General features: G+C 36.6%; 1 protein-coding gene and 1 non-coding gene across 8 annotated transcripts in view; both read right to left on the minus strand.

The window, feature by feature from the left end:
• The window catches only part of FUT8 (fucosyltransferase 8), a 330,583-nt gene that overhangs the window by 114,443 nt on the left and 192,874 nt on the right, over positions 1 to 23,266 (minus strand). For all 7 annotated transcript variants that reach the window (XM_006072122.4, XM_006072125.4, XM_044924842.2 and 4 more), the window contains 2 exons: positions 1,617 to 1,732; positions 1,338 to 1,500 (listed from right to left, as the gene is read on the minus strand). In XM_006072122.4, the coding sequence (XP_006072184.2) occupies positions 1,338 to 1,500; positions 1,617 to 1,732 (279 nt within the window). The remainder of the gene's footprint in view (positions 1 to 1,337; positions 1,501 to 1,616; positions 1,733 to 23,266) is intronic.
• On the minus strand, positions 3,504 to 3,575 carry TRNAC-GCA. The gene has a single exon. It is a non-coding gene; the product is annotated as a tRNA-Cys (tRNA).

Below are 23,266 nucleotides of genomic sequence, written 5' to 3' on the forward strand. Positions count from 1 at the left end.
GCATTTTCCTAAAAAACTGCAGTTAGCAAAGCACACAAGCACAAAGCTCCAAATAACAGAACCATGGTGCCCAGAATCAGCTTAGGGTGGAGAAGCTTTAAGGACAAAATCAGTCCATATTTGGTTTAAAGGTCTAAGTATGACCTGACTGCAAGTTAGGCAAAAATTTCAAAGGGACTGCTGAATCTGTGGCCTAGTAAATCAATGCCCCTTGAAATATATGCCATCTTAAACTGCTATAGATTCACTAATACTAAAATGATTCCAATAAACTGACAGATTTTATTTGTAATTTCACTTAAAACAGCAAAGCAATATTTTAAAATAACTACAATATTGCTGATATGTTAATATATATGAATCTCTAGGTTGTGGGGTAATTCTTTTCCTCTTCACAGTGGTAGGCTGTGTTAATACAACAATTTTTCTTTTATTGTTCACTAATGAGACAGTAATTGCCATCAGAATCCCACTGGGAATATAGACTTGCAAATATAATAGGCCTATGGACAGGTTTTACATATCTATAAAGATTCTCAGATACATTTTGTTCTGCATGAACACACCAGACCAAAATGTGTCCTTTGCCACGGAAGATAAACTCCACATTTTCAGAAATGCGCAAACAGGAGAAACAAATTAAACTAGGCAGATTTTAGGTTCTTCTTTCTAGCAACTAAATGGAAGAGCAATTAACAGAATGCTCCTTTTTTATCAAAAACTTATTAACCTTTCACTAGAAATCTTAAAAAGTTGCTGAAGTTTTCAGTGTTTCAATTCAAAACAACTGCCAGCCTTAGTATGTGTTCCAATGAATGTACTATAATGTAAACTGCACACTCCACTTCAAATGTCAGTTGTATAACAAGGAGATTTAAAGGAAGATATTTTAATGTATTGCTAGTTGACTGAGCACTACCTTTGGAGTTTATTCAGGGCATAAAGATTTCTAGAAATTCATTTAAAATAATATTTTCTGGTGATGAACTACATTCAGTGATTATCATCCACTGAGCCCTCAGGCACTCTACTGCTTCTAAATTCAGTTCAGTTCAGTCGCTCAGTCATGTCCAACTCTTTGCGACCCCATGAACCGCAGCATGCCAGGCCTCCCTGTCCATCACCAGCTCCCGGAGTTTACCCATATTCATGTCCATTGAGCCGGTGATGCCATCCAACCATCTCATCCTCTGTGGTCCCCTTCTCCTCCTGCCCTCAATCTTTCCCAGCATGGAAGATATCATTTGCCATTCAGCAGGGAAATTAACAAGGGTTTCCATTTCCCATTCTTAGATTATAATCTTTACTAAATCCCAAATGAAATGTAAAGGAAGTACCTTTCATGATGTCCCAAATCTGACAGAAATTCATCTGCATGTCTTTGGAGTTCATTTCCTTCTAAATTCTTTAATTTCTTCAACTCACTTTGTAAAAAAAACCAAAGCTCTTTAGCTCCATTTTCAATCCTCCTCCTCAGGATTTCATGATCCTTCCCCAAACCTGTTGTCAAGCAATGGAGAGTATTAGCATTTCCAACATTCTGATGAAAGGAAACTTTCAATTATTTGTACTAATATCAGTATATTGAAGAGGAGAAACAATGTATGATTACCTACCATTTCTAGTTTGTTTCTTATAATTTTCAATCTGTTCTTTGGCCTTCACAAGCTGCTCTTCTAAAGCACGAATCCTTCCTGAAGCTGGCCCCTGATCAATGGGGCCTTCTGGTATTCTGTAGTTCAAGGAAGAAAACGTAAACATTTAGTTTATACATTATGCAAAAAAATACATTCTTACTTTGCTAAAACATATTTATTGGTAACTCTAGAAGTCACCGGACTGTAACACATATTAGAAGTACCGAATGAAATTTTCTCTTCAAAGGTAAGGGTAAGACATAAACACTGGAATGATACTGAATACAGAAAAAAATAATCTAGCTCAGAGATGTATGATCTTTGAAGAATTAATGAACCTTTAGAACTGTCTCCTAAAAACTCATCATACTACTCTGAATAACACCATTAGTGCCAAAGTGATCAATTCTTTCACTAGTGTTGAGAACAACAAAATTCAAGGAGAGGGTGACAAAAAGGCTTAAAAGGAGTACAAAAGCATGTAATTGAAAACATGTCTATGTTCAAATATCAAATGCAAATTATTTCTAAATTAATCACAATATCAGGCCATGTAAACCTGTGCTCCAGTTCATGAACTTATAACCTTAGATTACTAAGCATTGGTTTTAAAAGGAAGGGAAAGACAAGAATAGAAGATGAAGAATACCAGAAAAAACACCTGACTGTTAATGTCCTGTTTATGTCAGGAATGAAAACTACCAGTCAACAACATAAAATGTTGGAACATAGCAGAGGAACTCCAGGATTTCTTGCTTATATTATCAACCTGTACAACTTTTTTCTAAACTGTACTTATTTCTAACATATTTTGTTTTTATGTGACTTTTGACAGTATTCTATACTCCAATTTTGCCATAAAAGCTATTCACATCCTAATCCTGGAATCTGTAATACTATCTTAGGTGACAGAAAACTATATGTGTGATTAAGGATCCTGAGAAGGGGAAATAGGCGTGGATTACCCAAGTGAGCCATAAATTATAACCACAAGTGTTCTTATAAGAGGGGAGTAAAAGGAAATTTTATTACAAAAGAGAAGGTCATACCTATTACTTTGAAGATAGAGGAATGGGTCATGAGCAACAAATTCAAGAAAGGCATCTTTAGGAGCTGGTAAAGGCAAGAACACAGATTCTCTCTTGGAGTTTCTCTAGTGAATACAGCCCTACAGGCACCTAGGTTTTGGCTCCATGTAACTCATTTCTGACTTCCCAAACTGTAAGATAATAAATTTCTACTATTTTAAGCCAAGAAGTTTATGGTTATGTGTTACAGCAGCAATAGGAAACTAATACATACACACATATTTACACACATATATATAAATATGTATATATACTTTTGGAAAAATATTGAGAAGATTAAAAAATGGCTGATTTTTTCTTCTATAACCTATTTAAATGATGAAATGTCTCTAAATAGCTAGCACAGTGTGTCAATAAGCCTTATCAGGACTACTCTATCTGGGCTCAGTCATTTTAGAGATGAGCTGTAACCTTAAAATGCCTGGGATATTAATTTGTATCATTACAAATTAGTATCATTCCAATCATCGCAATCATTCCAATTTTTAAACTATACTTGACAGAACTTAAATTTAGATATCAACCTGATGAAAAAAGTAATATAAAACTTTAATACCTTTTCTAGCATTTTTATATAACAGATAAAGCCAAATTAACTTCAGAATGAATGCTTAGTAAAGAAGCTCTTGTTACAGTTATAAAGAAAAAAAAGTGAAGTTGCTCAGTCGTGTCTGACTCTTTGTGACCCCATGGACTGTGGCCTACCAGGCTCCTTCGCCCATGGGATTCTCCAGGCAAGAGTACTGGAGTGGGTTGCCATTTCTTTCTCCAGGGGATCTTCCCAACCCAGGGATCGAACCTGGGTCTTCTGCACTGCAGGCAGACGCTTTACCATCTGAGCCACCAGGGAAGCTACAGTTATACCAGAGTAAATAAAATATTCTATAATTTCACATGAAATTGTATGCATTAACACTGAACAGAAGCAGAAATGATAGTCATCCACTAATCGTGAATGTTCCAGGCTACAGAATTTGAATTAAAAGAAGCCTCATTTGTATACAAACAACAGAATAATGGTAAAATGAAGAGAGTTGTTAGGTGCACAATTACCCAATTTATGAGCACAAATACGTATACATTCATAAATGAGGCATTTCCTGGTACATAATTTTTAAAACTTGGCTCTTAACCGCTTTCTGAATTAGATGGCTGGTTTGTAGGAAATAATTTGAAAACAAAATAAAATTACCACCTCTTGTAATTTATTATGGCAGCAATATACCATAGGATTAGGATGTCCTTTTCCAGAATACATTTTAGTGACACAAAATTTCAGTCAATAGAAAGATATGTCCAGGTTCTCCTTTTTATCTCATTTCTTTACACAATAATGTTAGGGGAAAACAGGCATGGAAAAACAGCATAAGGTCTTTTCAGCAGAGTTCCATTAAGCATTAAATCCGATCTGATTCTAATCGAACAGAAAAGAATTAGTGATTTATATGTAATAATGTAATCCAACTATGGATAAACTAGTTATGGTTTATAAACTAGAAATGGATGCTTGGGGCTGGTGCACTGGGACAACCCAGAGGGATGGTATGGGGAGGGAGGAGGGAGGAGGGTTCAGGATGGGGAACACATGTATACCTGTGGTGGATTCATTTTGATATATGGCAAAATCAATACAATATTGTAAAGTTAAAAAATTAAATTAAATTAAATTAACAATATTGTAAAGTTTAAAAATTAAAAAAAAAAGAACTACAAAAAAAAAAAGTAATAGAAAACTCAATGCAAAAAATGAACACAATAAGGGCTTTTCTTTCTAAATCCCATAGAGAAAAGAGTAAATCTGTAAGAACAATCTCTTTACCTGAATATTTAGGTAATTGAATGTTTTTCCAACCAGTCCATTCTGAAGGAGATCAGCCCTGGGATTTCTTTGGAAGGAGCTGAAACTCCAGTACTTTGGCCACCTCATGCAAAGAGTTGACTCATTGGAAAAGACTCTGATGCTGGGAGGGATTGGGGGCAAGAGGAGAAGGGGACGACAGAGGATGAAATGGCTGGATAGCATCACTGACTTGATGGACGTGAGTCTGAGTGAACTCCAGGAGTTGGTGATGGACAGGGAGGTCTGGCGTGCTGCAATTCATGGGGTCGCAAAGAGTCGGATATGACTGAGCAACTGATCTGATCTGATCTGATTACATTCACTATGCAAAAAGATATATAGAATATCTTCTGGCCAAGATGAAGTAACAGAGGTCAGATTTATCATTAAGGCTGGAACAAGTGAAAACCTGGGACAGGGAGGCCTGGTGTGCTGCAGTCCATGGGGTCACAAAGAGTCAGACATGACTTGGCGACTGAACAACAACAACAAAAACACATGAAAACCCTGATAAAACTTATGAAACAATGGTTTAATAAAACTGGAATCTGGAGAAAGATGGAGGGAAAAATAGGTGATTCTTGGCTACAGCACTCCTCAGGGAGAGAGTAACTAGCAACTATTCACAGACTAGATACCTTTTTAAAGATCCCAGAATGAAAGGGTGAGTATGAAGTATCCCCTTCAACCATAAAAGCTGTGAAAAAGGGCATTAGAAGAGCAAGAGGAGTGATTTCACGTTGACCACCTCCCCGACCCCAACCCTCACCAGCTCAGTGCAGTGCTATACTGAAGAGATCCCCTGGGCCTAAAGTTTCTCCTGCAGAAAAAAAAAGAGTGTAAGAGGACATGAAGCTTCCCCAGCATTCCAGGTGCTTCCTGGGAGGCCCACTTAAGTACTTCATGGGGACTACTAGGAGAATCAGCTAGAGATGGAGTAGGAGGAAACGGCTCACAGCAGTCAGTGTGCAGATCTTGGCAGACTGCATTCCTACTAGTAGTTGGGCCTGAACTGAGATCCTGATCAAGTGACTCTGACCTCTTGCAGAGCTGAACTCATGACCTCAGCTGGTCTGGGAATTTGGCTGGCAGTTCTGCATGGTTGGTTCCTCAGCCAGAGGGCTGTCTTGGAGGAGGAGCAAATTCTAGGGCTCTGCCGATACAGGGAAGCAAGTCAGCAGCCCTACTCAACTGCTGAGCATAGCCTTCAACCCCACCTTGAGCAGGAAGCCTGGCCTGAGATGCTAGGCAGTCACTCGGCACATCCTATGGCCACCCAAGCAGGGAAGAAAGTCACTGGCCACATGCAACCACTGAGTATAGCCTCCAATCCCATCCACCAGTGAAGACTGGCAAAAGATGCCGCACAGTTGTGGGCAGCCATGAAGAACATCCTATGGCCTACTTAGGAGGAAAGCAAGTCAGCAGGCCCACCCAACTGCAAAGCCCAGTATACTGCCAACCTGACCAGGAAGCCTGGCCAGGGCCCTCAGGCAGCCACAGAGCCCATTCTGCAGGTCTGTTCAAGCAGAGAGCTGAGCCAGAAGCACCACTCTGCTGCTGAACATAGTCTCCAGCCTCACAGGTGACTGGAGACCCTGGTCTCTGAAGCCCATCCTATAAGCCCATTCAAGCGGACAGACAAGCCAGCAGCCCTGCCCAACTACAGAGCATGACCACTGGTCCTGTCTGACTGAGAAAGTCCAGACAGTGTCCCTCGACAGCTTTGAAGCCTAGCTTCTGGTACTGACTATGTGGAGACCAGCCCTTGGCGCTGTACAGCAGCACACCATAGCCTACAACCCATTCATTTGCTGAGCATGGCTTGAAAACCCACCCAGTTTGAATGTCCAGGTAACCACCTCACCTAATCATAAAGCATAACCTATGGCCCCACCCAACCAGTGAGCCCAAAAAGCAACCCCTCAACCACTGAGCATAGCCTCCAGCTCCACCCAACTGTGGGGTACAACTGGCAGCCTACCTGGCCAAGAAGCCCAGCAAGAGACTGTCAAACAGCAGAGTACAGACAATAGCCTTCTAAATTACAGAACCCAGCCTATAGGCCCACCCAGTTTTGGGGCACAGTGTATGTCCCAATCTGATCTAGAAGTACACCCTGAGTTCCCGTCTGATCATAAAGCTCTGTGTATGGCTTTAACTGAATACAGAGTCTTGCCAATGGTGTCATCAAGTCAGGGGGCATAGCTTGAGGCCCCATACAACCATAGATGAATGTGGAGCTCAGTGTATGGCCCTGCTCGTTCCCCAAAATGCAAACAACAGCACTCCCTGGACAGCAGGCCAGAGAACATTCCCCACAACCCTGCCTGACTAGGTGACTACAGAGCCCAGCAAGTGGCCCTACCTGAATGCAGATCTCAGCTAGCAGTTCAGTCTGAAAATGTGAAGCCCAGCTCTGAGACCTACCCAAATGCAGAAAAATAACACTTGCTCTGTCCCTCAACTTCAGAGCACACACAGTAGCCTTCTCTAACTCATGTTATGAATGTAAGCACTCCTTGTCTAAGGCTGCTACCAGCTGCCCATCCAGAACCCTAAGCTGAGCTGACTGGTAAAGGTCTCTCCCTGCTTAAGTAATTCAGTAAAGGCTGGAAAAGACGCCACTTTCTCAAAGGAGAATATATCCACACAAGGACAGAAGGATCATGAGGAATCAGGTAAATATAAAACCACCAAATGAAACTAATAAAGCTCCAATCACTATACCCAAAGAAATGAAGATCTGTCAACTGTCTAACAAAGAACTGAAAGCAATCCTCTTAAAAAAATTCAGTGAACTGTGAAAAAACAGCTAATAAAAATTAGGAAAACAATGCATGTAACAAAATTGTGAATTCAATAAGAAAACAGAAACCATAACAACAACAACAACAAACCAGGAAACCTAGACCTGAAAAATACAATGACTAAAGAATTCAACAAAAAGCTTCAACAACAGACTTGATCAAGCGAAGAATTAGTGAACCTGAAGACAGCTCGTTTGAAATTATCTAGTCAGAGGAGCAAAAAGAAACAAAAAGAAAAAGAGTGAAGAAAGACTAAGGAAATTATATATTCCCCAAATCAAATTATAAATTCCATAAGCAAAGCAATCTATGATTACTGGAGTTCTAGCAGGAAAAGAAAAAGAAGAAGGGACAGAAGGCTTATTTTTAAAAATATCCAACTCTGGTGAGTTATTTGAACATCTAAATTCATGAAACTTGTAAGTCCCCAAGTAGAAAATCTGAGGGAGTTTAATAAGGGTGCAGAATTCAAAATCAACATATAAAGTTCAATGTATTTTTATATTTAGGAAAAAAACAATGGGAAACTGATATTTCAAAGCACATTATTACTTATAGTAACAAAATCATGAAAAAATTAAATATGATGCAGTAAAAGATATATAAAATCTACAAAGTAAAAATGATGAACTTTGTTTAGAAACTGACACGCCAATTCTAAAATTCATATGGAACAGCAAACACCTAAAACAAATCTGTGAAAGACTAAGAAAATTGAAAGACCAACACTATCTGATATCAAGATTGTAAAGTTACAATAATCAATATAGCGAGGTACCAGCATAAAGATAAATGAAGAAATCAATGAAACAGAATAGAGTCCAGGAATAGGACCACACATAGTATGCAAAACTGATTTATTATAAAGTCACAGCAATTTAGTGGAGAAAGGATAGCTTTTACAACAATAAAACTCATAGAAGAAAACAAAAAAAATACCTTTAGTTTTCTTAGATATGACACCAAAACATGATCCATAAAAGAAAGAACTGATAAATCAGACGTCACTGAAATTAAAAACTCTTTGTTTAAAAAGACACTGTTAAGACAATGGTGAGACATGACACAGACTAGAAGAAAATATTTGCAAATCTCATATCTGTTAAAAGATTTCTGCCTAAATTATATAAAGGATCCAATCATCAGAACACAACCCAAGCAGGGGTGGGGGGGAGGGCGAAATGGGAAAAGATTTGAATAGATACTTCACACACACAAAATAAATTTAAAAAAACATAAGCATATTAAAAGATTAAACATCAATAGTCATCAGAGAATGAAAGGAAAGCAGACTGTGTGGCTGGCCTATTTCACTGATTATATTTAATGTCATGGAATATGAAACAGGGTTTCCTGTAGATAATCTTCATTTCCTACTAAAAATGTCAACATGTTCATGTTTTCTAATATTATGCATATTTCAAAAATTATGAAATTCTCTGGAATAAAACATTTGAAGAAAATCTTTCAAACATGATGTTGTCCTTCTAATACACAAACATAAGCCACTTTTCAGGGAATTCAGTGGCTCTGTTCAAAAACATAAAAATCAGTGAATTCCTGCTTTGTGGTCAGAATATGAAAAACAGTGAATCTTGTAGCCTAAGTGTTATGATTACACAGGTCTCTCAGAAAAATTAAACTTTTCTCATCAGAAATATATTAATAGTTCATTTAAAATAGGTTGCCTTTCTTAAATATTAATACTTCCAATGATTTTGCCATGAATGCTGAAACAATAAAGATATTTGTTAAGAAAAAGAACCTAGGCACAAATAAACAATATTAGGAATGAAAAGAGAATTATAAGCACAGATAAAGAATTTTAACTCATCACAAAATACTACATTTTCAGGCACTTAATGTTAAGATATGGAAAAAAAAAACTTCTAGAGGAAACTGAAATATCAAAATAGATTCAAGAAGAAACAGAAATTTAGTCAGTAATCAAAAAGCTATTTAAGTTAAAAAAACTCTAGGACCAGGCATTTTTATATATTAGTTTCATAAATATTCATAAAATAGTTATATAAATTTTTTCCTACGGAATATAAAAAGAGAAGTTCCAAACTCCCACTCCTGAAATTAGTATAAAATTGATAGAAAAGTGGTATAAAGGTCAAGAAAAGGAAAATTAAAGGCCAACAAAAAATTTGTTTTCAAAATCCTAAGTGATATATTACCATAGCAATGTTTTAAAAAATACACCATGACCAGACTTTATCAAGAATATCTAGTTGGTTTATAACTAGAAAAGATACTAATGTAAATTCAATGAAATAACAAGTTAAAGGCAATAATAAAATTACCATCTCAACAGAAACAGGAAAAAAATCATTTGACAAAAGTTAAAATTTATCCATTATAAAATTCTTAAGGAATAGAAGGTAAACTCCCTAAGTTGATAAGGAGTATGTATCAAAAAATTCACAGTAAAAATCACTGTGGATCAAAATTAAAAGTATTCCTTTTAAAGTTAGAAACAGCAGAAGAAATGTCTGCCATCACTGCTCTGCTGTTCTGGGAAGTCTTAGTCAATGCAGTAAGAAAGAGTAAGACTTACAATATAGGAAAGGAAGAAACAACTGTTGATATTCACAGATGATATGATCTTTAATGTAGAAAATCCAAAATAATCTACAAACTAACTGCACTAAGTTCAAGGAAATTTCTAGACACAGTATTAAGATATAAAAAATTAGTTTACTGTCCCTAAACAATAACCACAAATTACAAAATGTATCTTTTAAATACATCACATTTAAAATAACAAACAAAATGATAAGGAAGAAATAAATCTAAACAATAGTAAGATATGCATGACAAATATCATATATTTTCTGAAGAAGTAATCACAGCCCAAATTGACCGGATATAATTCTAATAAAAATTATAAAAGGATCTTTTAATTGAATGATCAGATCAGATCAGTCGCTCAGGTGATCCTAATACTCATATAAATCACAAAAATCCTCAGAGACTAGAAATTTTGCAAAATAGTAAATGGGGGGAGGATTTACCCAATCAGATTAACTAAATATAATACAAAACAGTATGGTACTGGCAAAAGATCAGATAAATTAATGGAACTTAAGAATAAAGTTCCTGGAGACAGATCCCAACATATATAACAAAGGTATCATTCTAAATTACTAGGGAAAGATAAATTATTCAATAAATGATTGCTTAGAGAGCTGGGTTCCTACTTGAAAAATGTGAAAATTTAAATAATCAGACAATCAAAACTTTAAAATTTTAGAAGAAATTTTATATTCTTCATGATCTTGGGTCAGAGATGGATTTCTTAAACAAGAATTTAAAAGCCTAAACCTTAAAAAGAGAGACTGATAAACTTAACTGCCTTAAATATGAATAGAAAAATGTATGCAATAAAGTTTATTGAATGCAGAGAGGATAATGGAAAGTATCTAAATTATTATCTAGATTATATAAAGAACTCCATCAAATCTATAAGAAAAGACGAACTGAGAGAAAAATGTACAAAATAGATGACCATGCAATCCACAGCTGAGGAACTTTAATGATTAATAATTCTGAAGAGTGATCAACTTCAAAATTTTAGTTGCCAGGATATTCAAATTAAAACAGGTATCTTTTCTCACCTATTAGAATGATAATAATTAAGAGTATAAGATTGAATGTTGGTGAGATGTAGAGTAATTAGAACTCTCATATGCTGTATTAGTTTGCTAGGGCTGCCATAACAAAATACCATAAGCTGCTAGCTCATACAAAACTATTTTCCCATAGTTGCTGCTAAGTCGCTTCAGTCGTTTCCGACTCTGTGCTACCTGGGATTCTCCAGGCAAGAACACTGGAGTGGGTTGCCATTGCCTTCTCCAATGCATGAAAGTGAAAAGTGAAAGTGAAGTTGCTGAGTTGTGTCCAACTCTTAGCGACCCCATGGACTGCAGCCTACCAGGTTCCTCCTCCACCCATGGGATTTTCCAGGCAAGAGTACTGGAGTGGGTTGCCATTGCCTTCTCCATTTTTTTTCCCCCCATAGTTAGGAAGGCTAAAAGTTCAAAATCAAGGTGTTGACAGGTGTAGTTTCATCTGAGGCCTCTCTCTTTGGCTTGTAGATGTCCAATAGGTAAATAAAAAGATTCTCCAAAATCACTAATTATTAGAGAATACAAATCAAAACTACAATGAGGTATATATCATCTCACACAGGTCAGAATGGACATTATCAGAAAGTCTACAAATAATAAATGCTGGGAAGGATGTGGAGAAAAAGGAAGCGTCACATACTATTGGTGGGAATGTAAACCAGTGCAGGCACCACGGAAAATGATACAGAGGTTCCTTGAAAAACTACAAATAGAGTTACCATGTAATCCAGCAGTCCCACTCTTGGGCATTTATCCAGAGAAAATTCTAATTCTAAAAGATACATGCACCCCAATGTTCACAGCAGCACTGTTTACTAAAGCCAGCACATGGAACCAACCTAAATGTCCACAGACAGATGAATGGACAAAGAAGATGTGGTACATATATACAAAGGAATATTATTCAGTCACAAAAAGAAATGAAAGTATGCCATTTGTAGAAATGTGGATGGACGTAGAGACTGTCATGCAGAGTGAAGTAAGTAAAATGAAGACATATATATGATATTACTTATATATGGAATCTAAAAAAATGATATAAATGAACTTATTTACAAAACAGAAAAAGACTCACAGACATAAAAAAACCTATTTATGGCTCTCAAAGGGGAGCAGGAGGTAGCGATAAATTCAGAGTTTGGATTTAACATATACCTACTATGTTAAAGAAAACTGAGAAAAAATAAGGGCTTACTGTATAGCACAGGGAATTATATTCAATATCTTGTAATAACCTATAATGGAAAAGAATCTGAAAAAGAATATATATATATTATATACATATTATATAATATATTATACATATATATATATATATGCAATTTGTAGAAATGTGGATGGACCTAGAGATTGTCATGCAGAGTGAAGTAAGTAAAATAAAGACAAATATATGATATCACTTATATGTGGAATCTAAAAAAATGATATAAATGAATATAATATATACATACATATATGTGTATATAATATACATATATATGTTTTTGTGTATGTGTCAGTCGCTCAGTCTTGTCTGACTCTTTATGATCACATGGACTGTAGCCTACCAGGCTCTTCTGTCCATGGCATTCTCCATGCAAGAATCCTGGAATGGGTTGCCATTTCCTTCTCCATATATATATATATATGTATATAATCTACACACACACACACACACTCATTACATACACACACACATATATATATAACTGAATCACTTTGCTGTATACCTGAAATTAATACAACTTTGTAAATCAACTATACTAAATTATACATATAAATATATAATTAAAATTTTAAAAAGAAAAGAAAGAATATTGCTGTAAAAATATCAAGTAAAATATCTTTTATTTAGACAAGATTAACTAACATAGTTGTTCATCATCTGCCTAAACTTTGTCATTGCCATGGAAGACTAGAACTGCTAAGATCAGATCATTTCATCCAATAAAAAGAATTATTTTAAAAAGCAATCTATAATCTATATTTTTGGCATCTTGCCAATAAACTACTAGGACTACCATAAAGTTGGACCATTTATAAACATGAACTAAACTGGCTTAAAATTAGAATTATACTCAGTAATTCACATATGCTCATTTTTTTAATTTGTATCTGTTGGTTTTTTCAGTTAGAATTTTAAACAGGCACTAATGGGACTAAAATATTTCCAGCAAAACCACAAAAAAATAAATACATTTATTCAAATGTCAAGCTTTGTCAAATTAGATAGATGGAAGAGATCTATCTATTGAGAGAAAATATCATTTTATTCAAATGAACTGCTTCTTGTGGTTATGCTTATTCATTTTACAGAGTATGTAAAAATGTAAATGGAACCCAAGGATTGGTAGAAGGGTCAAGCAACGACATCAGTTTTAACAGAATAATCACATGGGAAAATCTGGATTGAAATTCAGCTCTAAGATACTGTGATATCAACATTAAGTAGGTCTCAGGCTCAATTCTCCAAGGAAATCTGTGTCGATGTTTGACAAGTGAAATAGAAAGTGTAAACTAGACCATGGTTTCATTATCCAGAAGCCAAAAACAGAACAATCTAGACTGACAGCTGTCCCTGCTCACTTCAAATATGAGAAAAGTATCCTTGTTAACACAAAGAACTTTGGGTAAGATTTACAAATCAGGTAAACTGAGGGGGTGGAAAAGATATTCCGTGCAAAAGAAAATCAGAAGAAAGTGGAGTAGCAATACTTGTAGCAGAAAAAAATAGATTTTAAAATAATGACTGTTACAAAAGACAAGAAAGGATACTACATAATGATCAAAGGATAAATCCAAGAACATGACATAACAACTGTAAATATATATGCACCCAACACAGGACTTCCCTGGTGGCTCAGATGGTAAAGAATCTGCCTGCGATGCAGGAGACCTGGGTTTGATTCCTGGATGGGGAAGATCCCCTGGAGAAAGGAATGGCAACCCACTCCAGTATTCTTGCCTGGAGAATTCCATGGACAGAGAAGCCTGGCAGCTACAGTCCATGGGGTCACAAAGAGTCAGACACGACTAAGTGACTTAATACTTCCACCCAACAGATGCATACCTTAATATATAAGGCAAGTGCTAACAGCCATAAAAGGGGAAACTGACAGTGACACAATAATAGTGGGGGACTTTAACACCTTACCTACACCAACAGACAAATCAGACAGAAAATTAATACGAAAACACAAGCCTTAAATGACACATTAGACCAGAGAGACTTAACTAATACTTATAGGACATTCAATAGGAAAGCAGCAGAATACACTTTCTTCTCAAATACACATGGAACATTCTCCAGGATAGATCACATTTTGGGTCATAAATCAAGCCTCAGTAAATTTAAGAAAACTAAAACCATATCAAGCATCTTTTCTGACCATAGCATTAAGAAATTAGAAATCAGTTACAGGGGAAAAGAAAAACCACAAACACATGGAGACTAAATAATATGCTACCAAATAATCAAGAGATCATAGAAGAAATCAAAGAGGAAATAAAAAAATACCTAGAAACAAATGACAATGAAAACACAATTCAAAATCTATGAAGTGAAGTGAAGTCACTCAGTCGTGTCCGACTCTTCGTGACCCCATGGACTGTAGCCTACCAGGCTCCTCCATCCATGGGATTTTCCAGGCAAGAGAACTGGAGTGGGGTGCCATTTTCTTCTCCAGAGGATCTTCCCCACCCAGGGGTCAACCCCGGTCTCCTGCATTGTAGGCAGATGCTTTACTGTCTGAGCCACCAGGGAAGTCAAAATCTATGGGATGCAGCAAAAGCAATTCTAAAGGCGAAGTTTATACCAATATAATCCTACCTCAAGAAACAAGAAAAATTTCAAACAACCTATCCTTACACCTAAAGCAACTAGAGAAAGAAAACAAACAAAACCCAAAGTTAGTAAAAGGAAAGAAATCATAAAGATCATAGCAGAAATAAATGAAATAGAGATGCAGAAAACAACAGCAAAGATCAATGAAACTAAAAGCTAGTTCTTTGAGAAGATAAACAAAATTGATAAATGTTTAGTCAGACTCATCAAGAAAAAAAAGAGGATCCAAATCAATAAAATTAGAAATGAAAAAGGAGAAGTTACAATGGACACTATGGAAATACAAAGGATCATATGAGATTATTACAAACAACCATATGCCAATAAAATGAACAACCTAGAAGAAATAGATAAATGCTTAAAAGAACAACCTTCCAAGACTGAACCAGGAAGAAAGAGAAAATATGAAGAGACCATGGTTCTAGCCACGGTTATCAGTTATCAAGTTATTCTACTTTCAATGTTTATTGGGTTTTGGATAAATTTCTACATTTCAATGTTTCTCAATAGTAACAGCTAATTTACCTCATATTCTCAAAAGGGCAAGGGTCTGGTGAGAATATTTTCTGGGCACTGCATTTACAGCAGATTATTGAATTTTTGTCAGAGTTTATGTACCAAGTAGGCCCACTAAAATAAACTATTATTGGAAAGCTCTTCTTACAAATTAAGAAAGCAGTGAATGACAATATTAAGAAATGCAAAGACCATGGTTGTCTGCCAGTTCAAATCTACTGCAAATCTTTTAGATTTATCAGATTCAAAGGATAAAATGATAATACTGTTATTACTAGCTCAGTAAGTGAAACAGAACCCATACAACAAAACACTGAAAACCTTGCAAACCACAGAGTATCTCTGGATGTCTGGCCCAGGAACATATCCCCAAATCCTTCTAAGCAGATGCTCCCTGTAACACAGCGGTAAGATCATTATACAACAAGGGCACAAACTTGAATAGCTTGCTGATAACCCATTACCAGCCATTTCTGAGGATGAGTAAAAATTTAGAACATCTTAGAAAACACTCATTTTGGAAAACACATTTCCCAAAGAGTTATTTTGTCTCCTTTTCAGGCATACCTCCAATTTTTAAGAAATGCTTTAAGAAAAGGCAGAGTCAAACCACTTAAAAGTATGCATGGAAAGGAGGGTAAAAACACAAATAATTCTCAGTGAGTTTAGGTTTTCTCTTTTCTCCTCTCCTCCAACTTTTTCAGAAAAATTATCTTATTTATATTCCTGATATAGAGTGGATACCATATTCTGAAAACATATATTTTTCTCTTTTTGCTGATGACTCGTTCTGTTTTTGCTTATTTTCCATTTATAAGGTGGGAAACTGGGCTTAGGAAAAAATTAAGTTTTCATATTAAATGGCTTGTTTAAAAGTTCAAAAAGTTCTAAAAGTTCAAAAATTACAAAAATTCTTAAGATATCTGTAAATTTTTACTAAAATTCTAAGTAAACTAAGGATAAGACCACTAACCAAACAAACTAGTCTAGATTTAAACAAATGCATACATATACTCTTTTTCAAACACACACACACACACACACATACATGCACAGAGACACATCTAAAGATATAAACATGTATACTTAGAAGTGTTTTAAATTAAACAAATTGACAAATTGCAAGGACTATAATATTTGGGGGCTTCTGTTTGTTTATTTGCTTCTTTGGGCAGAGAAAGGCTTATTGCAAACAGCAAGCAAAGAGAATATGCAGTTTGCACTAAAAAACCCTGATCTCCAGAACTATAATGTTTTTAAAGTAAGGGTAGGTTTCATTAGTCCATCTTAACACTTATCACTGAACTGCTGGTTTCCAAAACACTCAACTTTGCAAAGCAAGTTCTGTTGTTGTTTTTTTTAATTTACTCCCTGCTCTTGTTCTACATCAATAATGAAAATAATAGCTATTATCATATATGGTACTGTCATTATTTTCAAGGTACTATGATTAACATTTAAGAAAACTATTTCATTTACAACAACTCAGAACAATCAAGAAAAAAGAGGTATCCTTATAGCTATGAAAGTGAGGTTCAGAGAGGTTAAACAACTTTGTTCAAGGTTCCAAAGCTAATAAGTGGTGTAGCCAGAACCGGAATCCAGGCTTCTGTTATTCTTCCCTTCTGTTAGTTAACAGAATAAATCAAAATTCCAGAAGGACAAATTCACTGTGCAATGGCATAAGCTATAAATATCCATCTCAATGTTACCAGGATATATTTGTCCATGTAGGGCTGTGATGGTAGAGCTAATTATCCTCAGTTGCTTTAAGATATAGACAAAGAGTCTCTAGGCCACCAAAGAAAACTTTGGTTACACTGCTAAGTCGCTTCAGTTGTATCCAACTCTGTGCGACTCCATAGACGGCAGCCCACCAGGCTCCCCTTCCCTGGGATTCTCCAGGCAAGAACACTGGAGTGGGTTGCCATTTCCTTCTCCAATGCATGAAAGTGAAAAGTGAAAGTGAAGTCGCTCAGTCGTATGCAACTCCTAGCAACCCTATGGACTGCAGCCTACCAGGCCCTTCCATCCATGGGATTTTCCAGGCAAGAGTACTGGAGTGGGGTGCCATTGGTTACACTAGCATGTCCTTTACTCCAAGCCAAGCCACTCTGGGATACATAACATTCTAGTCAGTGTGAATAATTTAGATTAATTCATCACCCTCACTGTAAAGATCATTTGTATCAGGGTCTTCTTAACCGCTGGTTAGGGTAGCTATATAAAGGTTAAAACAATAGGTTCTAGAGGAAGACGGACTTTGATCAGGGTCCTACTAGCTATGGGACTCTAAACAAGTTATTTAACCTTAGAAAGGTTATTAATACACTTATAATAATTTCCCTAAATAACCATAATATTTATAATAATTTCCCTATCTGCACTATGAAAATAACAACCACACCACAAAGACTCATGTTGAAGAAGAAATGCTTCAAAATAGCGGGGGCTCAATAAATGTTACCTATTAACATTTTTACCATGTTCTATTGTAGAACAGCACATACTATTATGGAATATCTTTATAGTACCTTCCTAAAATTTTATAAAGATTATAAAGAATATGAAGTTTTGTCATATGAATTCAGCTGCTGCGATAACTAGAAAGACTGATCTTTAAAAAAAAAAAAAGTAGTAATAAAATTCTCCATATCAGACTAAGTGCTTACACAGGACCCTGCTTGGAAAACTCAATAAACTAGAATATAATAAGTCCTATGAGAGAAATTTTCACAAATTTTAAGCTATGATCTACCTTTTTAAAAAGAATATCGTAAATCTTCAAAGAATTGTGTAGTTTCCTATCTGGTTTCTTAATATGCTATTTTGAAGACATTAGCTGAAAACTATCAAGATAGTAAGTAAGATTTAGTAACTTCCCTAGCTATTCTGCACACTCACACCATAGTCTCCAAGGAAAATCTGAAGGAATATGAAAGAAGGGTGGCTTTTAAAAATTTTGGTCACATTAAAATAGCCTATCACATGAAGAAAGGAATACAATCCTTCCCCAGAACACCAGCCTTGACAGCTGCTGCAAGTGAATTAATAGCTCTGGAAAGGATTCTATAAAAATTATACACCAGTATCAAGAATTCTGATTGAACAATGCTGCTGTCAAAGCAATGACTAATAAGTACATTTAACCTTCATGCATACTCACACCAAGTAAAAACTGTGATTTTCCTAATATAGATCTATAGTTAAAAATCATACCACATCAAAATTATACCTTTCCATTTTGCATATGCATTTACATGGAATCATCTCTGTGTATATTTATTTAAGCTAAGTTAAAAAATAATCATTCCAAAGGTCAAAAAAAATCAACACAATCTAAGTGGAACAGAAATTAATTTCAATTCTACTGACAAAGATTAGATGCGAGATCAGCAATTTGTCAGTTTATTTTGCAAACTTCATTGTTTGTTATTGATGTTCAGTTGCTCAGTCATGTCCAGCTCTTTGTGACCCCATGGACAGCAGCATGCCAGGCTTCCCTGTCCTTCAACATCTCCCTGAGTTTGTGCAAACTCATGTCCATTGGGTTGATGATGCCATCCAACCATCTCATCCTTTATCACCCTCTTCTCCTCTTGTCCTCAATCTTTCCCAGAATCAGGGTCTTTTCCAATGAGTTGGCTCTTCGCATAAGCTGGCCAAGGATTGGAGCTTCAGCATCAGTCCTTCAGATGACTATTCAGGGTTGATTTCCTTTAGGATTTACTGGTTTGATCTCCTTGCAGTCCAAGGGACTCCCAAGAGTCTTCTCTAGTACCACAGTTTGAAAGCATCAATTCTTCAGGACTCAGCCTTCTTTATGGTCCAGCTCTCACATATGTACATGACTGCTGGGAAAACCATAGCTTTCACTAGATGGACCTTTGTAGGCAAAATGACGGCTCTGCTTTTTACTATGCTGTCTAGGTTTACCACAGCTTTTCTTCCGAGGAGCAAGTATCTTTTAATTTCATGGCTGCAGTCACCATCCACAGTGATTTTGGAGTCCAAGGAAATAAAGTCTGTCACTGTTTTCACTGTTTCTCCATCTATTGGTCATGAAGTGATAGACTGGATGCCCTGATCTTAGTTTTTTGAATGTCGAGTTTTAAGCCAGCTTTTTTTCTTTTTTTTTTTTACACATTCATACCAACACACAGAATTTCTAAAGTCTTCACTCTTCACTTGTACATGCTCTTTTTTGCATTTTTCCCTGCCCTTCTTCCTTTTTTTTTTTAAATTTAATTTTATTTTTTAACTTTACAATATTGTATTGGTTTTGCCATATATCGAAATGAACCCGCCACAGGTATACATGTGTTCCCCATTCTGAACCCTTCTCCCTCCTCCCTCCCCGTACCATCCCTCTGGGTCGTCCCAGTGCACCAGCCCCAAGCATCCAGTATCGTGCATCGAACCTGGACTGGCGACTCGTTTCATACATGATATTATACATATTTCAATGCCATTCTCCCAAATCATCCCACCCTCTCCCTCTCCCACAGAGTCCAAAAGACTGTTCTATACATCAGTGTCTCTTTTGCTGTCTTGTATACAGGGTTATTGTTACCATCTTTCTAAATTCCATATATATGCGTTAGTATACTGTATTGGTGTTTTTCCTTCTGGTTAAGCCAGCTTTTTCACTCTCCTCTTTCACCTTCAACAAGAGGCTCTTTAATTCCTCTTTGCTTTCTGCCATTAGAGTGGTGTCATCTGCATATCTGAGGTTACTGATATTTCTCGCAGCAATATAAATCTTCATTCCAGCTTATGATTCATCCAGCCCTGCATTTCACATGATATACTCTACATATAAGTTAAATAAGCAGGGTGACAATATAGCCTTGATGTACTCCTTTCCCAATTTTGAACCAGTCCAGGGTACCATGTCTGGTTCTAACTCCTGTTTCTTGACCTGCATACATGTTCCTGCATTCAGCTAAGGTGGGTTTCCCTTGTGGCTCAGCTGGTAAAGAATCTGCCTGCAATGTGGGAGGCCTGGGTTCGATCCCTGGGTTGGGAAGATCCCCTGGGAAAGAGAAAGGCTACCCACTCCAGTATTCTGGCCTGCTGCTGCTGCTGCTGCTAAGTCGCTTCAGTCATGTCCGACTCTGTGCGACCCCATAGACGGCAGCCCACCAGGCTCCCTGGTCCCTGGGATTCTCCAGACAAGAACACTGGAGTGGGTTGCCATTTCCTTCTCCAATGCATGAAAGTGAAAAGTGAAAGTGAAGTCGCTCAGTCGTGTCTGACTCTAGCGACCCCATGGACTGCAGCCTACCAGGCTCCTCCGTCCATGGGATTTTCCAGCCAAGAGTACTGGAGTGGGGTGCCATTGCCTTCTCCGAGTATTCTGGCCTAGGGGTTGCAAATAGTCGGACACGACTGAGCAACTTACACTTTCACAGATAAGGTGGCCTGGTATTCCATTGTTATTAAGTTTATATAGCCCAGATGATATTACAGTACACTGATACTTTAAGACACATACAAGGACAAAGTAAATATTTTGTTTGAAAACAAAAAGCACTTTATAAAACAGTAACCATCTTATCATTGCTAAGGAATTTCTGGAAGACTCAGTGAAGATATGCTACAGTATCAGGTGAAACATATTAATAAAATAACCACAAATATTATCTGTTGCTTTGAAAGAAAAAGGAAGGGAGGGATCTTGGGAAGGAATAAGTGCAAAACACCCAATACATCCACAAATGATAATTCTCCACTCAGACAGCAGCTACCATATCATATTCATATCCTATGAATAAACATGTCATGACCCAGCCCAAGTGCTGACCTATAGTAATATATGCTCAAAAAATGGCTATCAAGAATGATGCATTAAAGAATGACTGGAGATAGTTTCCCAACAAGTTTCTCCTCCCCCGAAAAAAGACACAAATATATAAAATATGTTATTTCCATTGCTAATAACCCACTCAGGTTCAAACAAAATTGTAGTAAATCACTGGATGGAAGGTCCACATGGATTATTTTAGAAGAAAAGGTGATTAACATAGTCTGCAAACTTCCACTAGTATCATTACTAGAAACTGTCGGTGTTAAGTCACTAAGTCAGTCGTGTCTCTTTTTGCAACCCCATGAATTGGAGTCTGCCAGGATCCTTTGTCCATGGATTTCCCAGGCATAAATACTGGAGTGGAATTTCCTCCTCCAGGGGATATTCCCAAACCAGGGATCGAACTTGAATCTCCTGCATTGGTAGACATATTCTTTACCACTGAGCCACCAGGGAAGCCCTCATTATTAAGACAGAACTAGGCCACCTGCATGAAACAATGACATTTCCCAAATGCAAGTTCATCCTCTAGCAGAGTCTTTCTTTGCTTTCCACCAAAGGCTGAAGTTTGAACAGATCTTTGTGTTTGATAATTAATGAAGACCTCATAACTTGTATATTCATTCTCTAAAAGAAAACAGTCACGTTCCCTATCAGAAGCCATTGCTAGAATAAAGGGAAACCAATCATTCTTCTGTCCGTAAATTATAAATGCATACTTTACTTCAAGTCACACTCACACAATCATTTTTTGTGAACGATTTATCAGCAAAGAAACAATGATGACACAAAACCAAAGTGAAAAAGCCTCAGATAGATCCAAAGGCATTCAGTGTCTATTTTAAGAATGGAGCTGGCAAAACATCTACTGCACATACGGCTGCAAATGCACAAAGCTGCAGAAAAGCTCTCATAATTAATCCCTCAGTTAATAAGCAATTGGAAATTTCCTGAAGAACTAGGAGGTGAGATCTAGAAGCAATGACCTTTGTTTATTTCCAGTTAAAATTTTTTTATTATATCTTGCAATAGATTTTACACCTTTTTAGTCACAACCAAGTCATGTAAAGAATTGTTACAATTAATCTAAGACTTGTTTGCACTGTTAACTGTATCTGTAAAGTACACTGCTACTGGGTTACACAACCCCCCTCCCTGCAACACACACACCACAAAAGTCTGCTTTAAAAGTACACATTTGTCTTGGTTACACACCAGAATAGTTTAAGAGAAAGGCAACAACTGATTTTCAGCTGATATATTAAAGATGAGACCTACTTCATAAAGCATTCTAGACTCAAACCACTCTATATCTCAGCTTCCCTCCAGGTCACCAATGAAAAAATGATGACTGGTTTGCAACATCACCATCATAACAGCACTACCAAACCTTTAATAACTTAACTGTCTTTCATCCAGCGGTATTAAATTGCTTTGCTAGTGCTAAGGAAGCTATACAACACCCCAGTGAGGTAAACATTATCAACAACTGAGTGTTAACCCTTTCAGGGCTTTTGGGTTTTTCTTGTATACTGTCCTGCCTTGTCTGCTGAAGTTAAAAGACATAATGCATTTTAAGCTTTCACAGGTAGAATCTTATGCCACTTTCATGTTCTTAAAAACTTCAATCTAAATCTGAACTAAATAAAAACTTTTTTTTGGACTTTTATCAAAGACAGTGATAGGGCACAGACTACTAATATCAAGTTCAAAGGTAAAAGAAATTTGAATTTTTTCATACTGAAATGGGAAATTTTAAACTAATACTACACTCAAATGTATTCACACAACTAATCTTATGAAGGAACAGTTCATCCTTTGCCCTAGGCTTTGTTTTCAGGTATCAACAAAGTACTGTATATTTTCTTCCATTATTTATTGTATTACACTATGTGCTAAATAGTGTGTGTGTGTGAGTGCTAAATAGTGTGATCACTGACCTAGACCCAGACATCCTGGAATGTGAAGTCAAGTGGGCCTTAGAAAGCATCACTATGAACAAAGCTAGTGGAGGTAATGGAATTCCAGTTGAGCTATTCCAAATCCTGAAAGATGATGCTGTGAAAGTGCTGCACTCAATATGCCAGCAAATTGGGAAAACTCAGCAG

This window comes from Bubalus bubalis, chromosome 11, assembly GCF_019923935.1.
Source record: "Bubalus bubalis isolate 160015118507 breed Murrah chromosome 11, NDDB_SH_1, whole genome shotgun sequence".
Taxonomy (NCBI): domain Eukaryota; kingdom Metazoa; phylum Chordata; class Mammalia; order Artiodactyla; family Bovidae; genus Bubalus; species Bubalus bubalis.